The 9,683-nt window shown below is 38.6% G+C and overlaps 1 protein-coding gene across 3 annotated transcripts in view; it reads left to right on the top strand.

Annotated features, from left to right (window-relative positions):
* The window catches only part of Med14 (mediator complex subunit 14), a 105,177-nt gene that overhangs the window by 46,132 nt on the left and 49,362 nt on the right, over positions 1-9,683 (top strand). For all 3 annotated transcript variants that reach the window (XM_026781988.1, XM_005352858.3, XM_026781987.1), the window contains exons 11-12: positions 3,184-3,309; positions 8,041-8,119. In XM_026781988.1, the coding sequence (XP_026637789.1) occupies positions 3,184-3,309; positions 8,041-8,119 (205 nt within the window). The remainder of the gene's footprint in view (positions 1-3,183; positions 3,310-8,040; positions 8,120-9,683) is intronic.

The following is a 9,683-nucleotide window of genomic DNA, read 5'->3' as shown; positions in this document are numbered from 1 at the left end:
TGAGCCACCATGTGGTTGCCGGGAATTGAACTCAGGACCTTTGGAAGAGCAGGCAATGCTCTTAACCACTGAGCCATCTCTCCAGCCCCAATCCATGGATTCTTAATTTAGCTTTTTAGTCATGCTGGTCTATTTATTTAATTCTTTGATGTCTGATAGAATTTCTTCATTCTTGTATTGTGATTTCTGTCTGATTTTTTTTCTAATTTTTATTTAATTTTTTCAAATTTATGTGTATGAATATTTTGTTTTCATGTTTATTGTGAGTGCCTCCTGGTGCTTTCAGAGGTCAGATGAAGGCCTTGGATCCCTTAGAACTGGGGATAAGGAATAGTTGTGAGCCATCATGTGGGTGTTAGGAACGGGATCTGGTTCCACTGCAAGAGGAACAAGTGCTTTTAACTACTGAGTCATAGCCAGCTCCTTGATTTTAGTGTACTGATGAAACTTTCCACTGTGGTTTTCTTTTGATTTATTTAGTTTTTTATTTCTACTAGCAGTTTTATTTTTTTCTCCTACTCTCTTTGTTGAGCATCTCATCAGTGTTGCTAATTTCACATCTTCCTTAATTTATCTGCTTACTAGATTTTAAAAATAATTTTTACAGACAGACTTTGGAATTATTTGTTCAGTATTGGAGCTACCTCAGTATCTTTGGATTTGCTAATTAAAGAGTTAGAATATTTTGTATGTGCCATGTTGCTTTGCTTTTTCATCGTTCTTTATGCACCCAGTCTGTATGGGTTATCTTTTACAGTTGTATTGGGGGAATTTCTTACTGAGAAACCTTCTCTTGAGCAGTCAATCTCAACTATCATTCAGAGATGACAAAACAAGGTGCTATAATATTAAATCAAGCCTGATATGGGAAAACACTTAAAAATAGATTAATGCCAAGTAGTATAACACCAGTGACCATAGAACAGAAAATAACAGAATGGTAAACTATCACCTTAAATTTTATTTAAGATAAAAGTAAAAATAGTAAATGAATAAAATAAAGGTCAAAAGAAAATCAAACCAAAATTAAAAAGAAGAAAGGTAAATGTTAGGAAGACAAAAAAGAAAAAGAAGGGAAAATATTGCACATTTAAAGAAAAATGCATAAACAAAATTACATAAATGTAAGAAGAATAAAAAAGAAACAAGACTTTTAATGGGAGGGAACTTTTCACTATTATATAGCTTTTGAAATCTGTAGTGTATATATATTTTGTGCCTATTTTTCTTTAATAATAAGAGCAATAAAAATTCAAATATTTACCTATTATTTGTTGTTGTTTTTTTTTTTAAAGACTCAGTATGGCAGTTGACACTTAAAATGCTAGCACTCATAAAGCTGAGGCTGGAGGATCTGAAGTTCAAGACCAGCCAGACTACATAATGAACTCAAGATCATTTGGGTTACATAGCAAGAGCCTGTCTCAAGCCCCTCCCTTACATAAAATAAAAATAATACTGAAATTATAATAAAAGGAAACAGTTTGAGAAAAGGAGGGGGGAACTAAATGACAAAGTACTAGCACCTTTTTTTCTGGCTACTCTAATATTGGATTCTTCCAGGTGGAAGGGGTGGTCAATTGAAGTTGGAGTCTCTTCTTTTTCCTATCATTTAGGAGGTTGCTGAGCCTGGATGAGTCAGATGTGTGAACAGAACTGTCTTCATTTTAGGAGCCTCCCTTCTTTGTATACAAGAAACCTCTGCTGGCCAGTCTTAGATTTTCAGTCTGTGGGTCATGCAGCTTGTCCCGTACTCCAGAGAATCCCCAGTTTGTACACCCTGGATTGACCATGTTCAAGTCAAGGGGTGTCTCTTGAATGCAGAGCAGTGACATCTATGCTGCAAGACTATGGTGTTGCAGTGCTTTGAATACTGCATTGAACACCCTTTGGGAGGGAGGAGGCTGCACAAGTTGAGAGACCTCTGCTCTGGATCTGAGCTTCAGAGTTCTCAGTTCCACCAGCAGAGAACCTTGCAGCAGACAGGTGACTACAGAGGTTAGGCTGCCTGCTGACCTTGGGCTCAGGGCCTGTGAGACTCTATCCTTAGATGATTGGGGTCTGTTATTACCATCGACCACCAGACCTTTCAACACTCAAGCCTCCTGGTGCATGAACTTTGGCTCTCCTGGTATCACAACTGCCCTACACTGCAGTTCTCCTACCCAGAGGCTGTGGCATATTGTCCCCCAGGCCCTTTGACTTGTGATTGTTCCATGCAGAAGAGTGCGTGCCTCATCTCAAAATGGCAACCAATCACAGTCCTTCAAGACATGAGTGAGAAAATGGACCTCATGTCTACTGCAGACTCATCACATAGGTGGAATCATTCTCTAAGCAAATGCCCAGCTGAGAATGCAGTCCTCTGCTGAGTGGGTAGAACTGCCAATCACTTTATCAGGGCTTCCTGGCCTAACCTGATGAGGCTTCTGTGTTGGGTCTTGTCCTCTTGTCCACACCCTCTTTCTTCCCACCAGGGGGTCCTAACATTAAGTATAGGGTAGGGAAACTAAGCAAAAATGGAATTGTGGGCCTTAGGAAGTAAAGGGCGATGGTCCAGAATCTTGAATGTATTGGTTAAATGTTTTTTCTGGGTGTGTCTGTTAATTGTCAGTAATCTTAATTACAAGATCATAAGAAGCTACCCCCTTTTTTTCTTTCTCTTTTTAAAAATTACTTATCTTTATTTTATGTCCATTTGTGTTTGGCTCCCAATGACTGGTGGTGAGGAGAAGCTAATGTCCTTATTTGACAAAATAACACAGAGGAGTGATGTTTCCTGAAAGGCTGCCCTTTTGAGGTGTGTCATTACGGCAGGACTTCTGCGATCCCCAATCTGAGTGGTGCTTACTGTGCTTTGAGTTACTGGGTTTCATTATCCTTGATTGAGGGAATAAAGGACAAGTTAATAGGAAATACCACGAAACTTGTAGACTTAGTGTATTGTAAGCTTTAGAAGTTTGGCTGTCTACATTCTCATCTCATCTTGGATTTGAAAAGTAGGTATGCAAATGAGAACAAGAATTCCATGTAATGCTGAATACCTGTTAAGTGTTTCTTAAAAAACACGGGTTCTTTGCTATCAGAACAATAACAAAAATCCCCAATTTTTAACAAAAATTGCAAAATAATTTTATGAGAATATTCAGATTGAAAAATAATTTTTAATTCTCAACTGTTCAGCCTCTATAGAGACTGCGCTTCCAGCTCTTATTGTTCCCATATTGGAGCCCTGTGGTACTTCGGAGTGCCTACACATTTTTGTAGATTTGCATTCTGGAATGTTCCAATTGATGCTTTATGGACTTGGTAAGTTACTAAATGTAGTCACTCAATGTAAGAATTTATGTATGTGTGTGTTTTGCCTGCATGTATGTATGTGTACCACATGCGTGCCTGGTACTCACAGAGGTCAGAGAGGGCATCAGATCCCCTGGAACTTGTTGTTACCGATAACTTTGAACCACCATGTGGGTCTTGGGAATTGAACCCCTGGGTCTTATGCAAAAGCAACAATTGCTCTTAACTCCGAGTCATCTCTCACCCACGGAAAATGTGTTTTTTTTTAAATGCAAAATAAAAATGAACTGCTATAGCCGGGCGGTGGTGGCGCACGCCTTTAATCCCAGCACTTGGGAGGCAGAGGCAGGCGGATCTCTGTGAGTTCGAGACCAGCCTGGTCTACAAGAGCTAGTTCCAGGACAGGAACCAAAGCTACAGAGAAACCCTGTTTCGAAAAATTCAAAAAAAAAAAAATGAACTGCTATAATGTGTAGGAAGGCGTAGTGTGTGCAGTGTTGAAAGTAAGTGTGGAAGGAATAATGAACTGCCTTACATCTTTTTTTCTTTTTGGTTTTTCAAGACAGGGTTTCTCTGTGGCTTTGGAGCCTGTCCTGGAACTAGCTCTGTAGACCAGGCTGGTCTCGAACTCACAGAGATCCGCCTGCCTCTGCCTCCCGAGTGCTGGGATTAAAGGCGTGCGCCACCATCGCCCGGCTTCTGCCTTACATCTTGTACTTGGAATTCTTAAGTCTAATTTGAATTTTTATTTGTATCAGAAGTTAAATTTGTTTATTATATAAAAAATAACTTTGATTGGGGACCGGAGAGATGGCTCAGCGGTTAAGAGCATTGCCTGCTCTTCCAAAGGTCCTGAGTTCAATTCCCAGCAACCACATGGTGGTTCACAACCATCTGTAATAAGGTCTAGTGCTTCAGGCATAATGCAGAAAGAATATTGTAATATTGTATACATAATAAATAAATAAATAAATAAGTAAATAAATAAATATTAAAAAATAACTTTGACGGTTGATGGTTTTTGCATTATTTATCCAGGAATTCAGTTTACATTTCACTACTAATAATTGACATAAAAATGACTACTAGGAATTGCTAATCTAATTTGTGATTAGAGAACATGCTCATGACAGTATAACTGTATAATGACTTGGTATGGTATATCGAGCCCTGGAAGAATTTTTGTCTCTGGCCTTAACTTAGAAATGAAAGTTTAACTTCTAGGCAAGTGTTTGAACTTAACTATATTCCCAGCCCTAAACTTTGTTTTCTACTTGTTCTGTTGCTGAGTGGGTATTCTCAAATGATATATATATATATATACTAGGAACAAAAGCATTTTTCTATGACTTTTAAAACAATGTTCCTGAATGTGAAATCATGCTTTCCATTTGCAAGTAATACTAAACAAAAGAAATTGATTAAGGATTTTCTGATTCTGTCATGTATCTATAAAGGTAAACAACTTTGTTATTTATTCGTTTGAGATGGTATGTAGCTCTGGCCTGGAACTTGCTACGTAGACCAGGCATGCTTTGAATTTTTAGAGATCTCTGCTTTCCAAGTTGGGGTTAAAGAATTGTATCCAAACCTGGCTAAATAGGTATAATTTTTTTTTTCTTTTTTCGAGTTTACAATTGGGCAGTTCTGAAACTGTTTCTTTTTTAATTTTATTTATTTATTATGTATACAATGTTCTGCCTGCGTGTGTTCCTGCAGACAGAAGTTGGCACCAGATCTTACTACAGGTGGTTGTGAGCCACCATATGGTTGCTGGGAATGGAACTCAGGACCTCTGGAAGAGCAGTCAATGCTCTTAACCACTGAGCCATCTCTCCAACCCCCAAATAGGTATAGTTTTAAAAAATATTTTATCAGCTCATGGAAAAGAGGACTTTGAATCGCATATTAGTGAGAGTTAATGGCATATGGCAGTAGTTTGTTTAAAGATCTCTCGCCCCCCCCCCCCAATAATACACATTTAAATAGAAACATCACTTTTGTTTCTCCGGATACCACAGATAGTTTCACATAACAGCCGGTGATTCCAGAAAAGCACTGCAATTACATCATCTAGTTAATATTCTTCATCCTTTCCCTCATCATTATTTGCTCCAAAATAATCTTCTCTAGGGTAGCCATTTTCTCATTGACTTTCCTTTCTCCGTCTCTTCCCTCATACATCAGTGAACAAGGGCACATTTGGCATACATCAGATGAGGTATGATTCAAGTAAGCCCAGGCCTCAGCAATGGCTGTGTCAGGTAGCTTACCCACAGCTCACAACATTTTGGCTAGGTCCACCAACTACCTCAGTAGGAAGCTGCTGACCTTGAAGCTGGTGAGTCACTGCAGCAAACTGGATAGTACACTTGGCTTTGAGGCAACAACAACAGTGCTGACATCTTTGGGAACCATGTCACTGATCTAAGAAGCAATAAGCTATGTATTTATCATGCTATGGCTGACCCTCTAGTTGTCTGGATTAGAACAATGATAGGGATTTAGGTACAGAAATACCAATGACAAGAAAGTCAATGTGGGATAGATAGGGTACCATGAAATGCCTCCTAAGGGAGGCAGTGATCCAAGGCATAACTGGTCAATAAGGCAGTTAAGGTTAATTAGTTGAGCACCCAGTATTAAAGCTTTTATGACTATTGATGAGGAGGAGGCTGTGACGAGAGCAGGGAGGGGAAACTATAAATTAATTCATTAAAAAATTATAACTAATGTCATTGAGGTCTTTATTTTTATTATGAAGGCACAAGGTGCTCCACGTTGATACAGGTAGGCACTAGAGACCTAGGTAAATATCTTTATGCTTAGTTTTTCTTCCATCAGGAAGGAGACAAGCACACAGCCAATTCATCAAAGCCATGGAAAATCCTGTATATTAGTTAACATATGGTTGTAAATTCCTTGCCATTGATGGGCTGCTAGAGTGGAAGAACCAGTAGTAGGTGCCATCACAAAGTTTTTTTAAAAAAATATTTATTTATTTATTATGTATACAATATTCTATCTGTGTGTATGTCTGCAGGCCAGAAGAGGGCACCAGATCTCATTACAGATGTTTGTGAGCCACCATGTGGTTGCTGGGAATTGAACTCAGGACCTTTGGAAGAGCAGGCAATACTCTTAACCGCTGAGCCATCTCTCCAGACCCCCACAAAGTTTATAAATAACTCTGTGTTCCAGATCTTTTGAACACAGCTTTGAGTTCATGCTTGCCACTCCCTATCCTGTATCCACTGAAAAGGAAAACCACAATGATCTTACTTCTTGTGCTTGACCAATTACTTGATACCATCATGCAGCCCTAACCATTCTGGCAATTAGCTTGGTCAGTGTGGATGGAGATGCATGCATGTGTATGACTTAGCTTCCTATTCCTCAAGAAGTGTACTATAAGGAGTCTCTACTGAGATATTACCAATGAGTCAGAGGGAGTGCAGTGAAAGATCAGCTGGCTCCCAGGGTGCAATGTACTGCACAGTACCTCTAGCTGGGAGGGTGGTCTTGTGGCCCACTACTGACTTGTACCAGCTGGCTGCAGCCATGCCTTAGCCACTGTTGCACCAGCTCACATACTTCTGTGTGCCCTTTGATTCTCGAAACCTTTTCTTTAGCTATTTCCTCAATCATTAATAGTGCATATTCAAAAAAAGCACATACAATTGAAAAGAGGCAGAAAATTTTTTTGTATGCAAGCAAAGATGCTATAACAAGATAGAGTAGAAAGTATTTTCTCACAGTTGTGGGGACTGTACAATATTAATGTAGGTGTTAGTGGTGTTAGTTTTAGTGTGAGCTTAATTCCTGACTCCTAGGCTCTTCTCTTCATGCCCTTCCCAGGGGGTGCGCACTCTCCTTTCCATTATTCCTTTAGAGCAATAGTTCTCAATTTTTCTAATGCTGCGACCCTTGAATACAGTTCCTCATGTTGTGTTGACCCCCAACTATAAAATTATTTTTATTATTATTTCATAACTGTCATTTTGCTACTGTTATGAGTTGTAATATAAATTTCTGATATGATATTTCTGATATGACCCCCATCTGAAAGAGGGTGTGACCCACAGGTTGAAAACTGCTCTATAGAGATGCTAATTGTCCTCGCTTCATGACCCCTTCTGAAAAACCTAGCTACTTCACAAAGGCTGCCTTTGAACAGCACAGCATTTGAAGATAAGGACTTCAGTATAAGAATTGAGAGGCGAGGCTGTGGCATAGTATACCACAATAGTTTTTATTTGTCATTTTATATATATTTTTATCTAGTTAGTTGAAATCATTTTGTGCCTTATTAATATTTCTACTGTCATTAAAAATTTGGATTGGTCTTTAGAAAGCCAGTTTGGGCAAGAGGTTTTCCCTATGTATGCTTGATCATTTGTATGGTGTTAAAAGCAGTATTTCAGTAGGCTGCACTTTTTAAAAATTAATTTTATGAGTGTTAAGTAGATATAAGGTGCAAATGCTATTTAACTCATAAAATAGTTAAAACTCTCAAAGTTCCAAGCACTATTCATGTGTTTGCTACCTGCTCTTGCCAGTGAAATGTGAAGGAGAAAAAGCAAGTTGATTGACAGCTCCTGATGGATTTAGTTTATTTTCTCACTCAACTACAACATGGGTTTCTGCCTAAAAAAATAGTTTTCATTTAAACTGTGGCTATACAGATAAGGATTTTGTTTGTCTTATAAGCAGTTAATTAATGAATTCTTTATTCTGTAGACCAGGCCACTCTGGAGGACATGGAAAAATCTGTGAATGACGATATGAAGCGGATCATCCCTTGGATTCAACAACTTAAGTAAGCTTACTTAATGTAGCTCAAGACTGAAAGGGAAAACTATCTTAACAGGATTTATTTTCATCTCCATCATTAGTCTTAATCTGTCACTGTCCTTAAAGTTTATGACATGAAACTTGAACATCTTTTGGTTCCTTGGAATGCATCCAGGATGGCAGTGTTCATATGAGATCCTCTAGATCCAATGTTAGTCAGAGGGCTATGGCACTGAACTATCATTCCTCTCCATATTTTCTCTGAACAAGCACTTCAAACATCACTTAATTAATATTTGTAACACGTCCTCTAATTGAATGCTATTTGTTCTTAGCCAGAATTATTTTGTTTTCTGAGACAGGGTTTCTCTGTGTAGCTTTGGAGCCTGTCCTAGAACTAGCTTTGTAGATCAGGCTGGTCTCGAACTCACAGAGATCCACCTACCTCTGCCTGTGAGTGCTGGGATTAAAGATGTGCGCCACCACTGCTTAGCGCTTATCCAGAATCTTTGTAGTATTAATCTCTTAGCAAACCCAGCATCAGAACAGTTGTTCCTTTTTTCTCTAACGTTGTCATTTAGTTTCAAAATCATTACCCTGTTAGCAAAACCAGAGATGATTGCACTTTGGTTACACTAAGGTTCCATTATGACAGCTCTGACAAACTTTTTTTTCTCTCCTTGAGACAGGGTTTCTTGTCTTTTCTTTTTTCCCTTCCTTCCTTCCTTCCTTCCTTCCTTCCTTCCTTCCTTCCTTCCTTCCTTCCTTCCTTCCTTCCTTCCTTTCTTTCTTTCTTTCTTTCGAGACAGGGTTTCTCTGTAGTTTTGGAGTCTGTCCTAGAACTCTCTTTGTAGACTAGGTTGGCCTCCAACTCACAGAAATCTGCCTGCCTCTGCCTTCCAAGTGCTGGAATTAAAGGCGTTTAAAAGTGTGCACCACCATTGTCTGGCCTGGGTGTAGTAAACTGAGTTGTTACCACTTCTTGGCTGATTTGAATAACATTTTGTTCAACTACAGTCCTGTGTGATCTTAAATTTTCATTCCTCTTTGATCAAAACTTAACAGTGGAATTGCTGATATAGAGAATAAAAATTATGTTTGGCTTTTGAAAGAAATTCCCAAACTGCTTTCCAAAGTAGCTGTGCCACTTTGCCAGTCAGCATATGAGGGTTTCTGTTTTGGGTTTTTTTTTTTAACACTTGTTATTGTCTTTGGTGCAAGGAGGTACCTTGTGACAATGTATCATACTTTGCCTTAATTATTAATAATATTGAGCATCTGGTTCACAGGATTTTTTTTTGTATTATACAACAAAACCAGATTCTAATAAAAGAAACAGCTGGGCATCGTGGCACATGCCTCTAATTCTGGTATTTGGCAGAGGCAGGAATATACTGAATTCGAGTTCAACCTGGTCTCCATATTGAGTTCCAGGCCAGCCATATAGAGAGGGCTCTAATCCACAAAAGACCAAACCAAATCAAAAATCCCAAACAACTCACATACAAAATATAAACCACTTTTTAAAGTATTGAATTGAGAGACAAAGTTACATATACTCCAATAATATCAAACATATATATCCTAGG

This window comes from Microtus ochrogaster, chromosome 10 (genome assembly GCF_000317375.1).
Source record: "Microtus ochrogaster isolate Prairie Vole_2 chromosome 10, MicOch1.0, whole genome shotgun sequence".
Taxonomy (NCBI): Eukaryota; Metazoa; Chordata; class Mammalia; order Rodentia; family Cricetidae; genus Microtus; species Microtus ochrogaster.
This window is presented reverse-complemented; position numbering and strand designations above follow the sequence as displayed.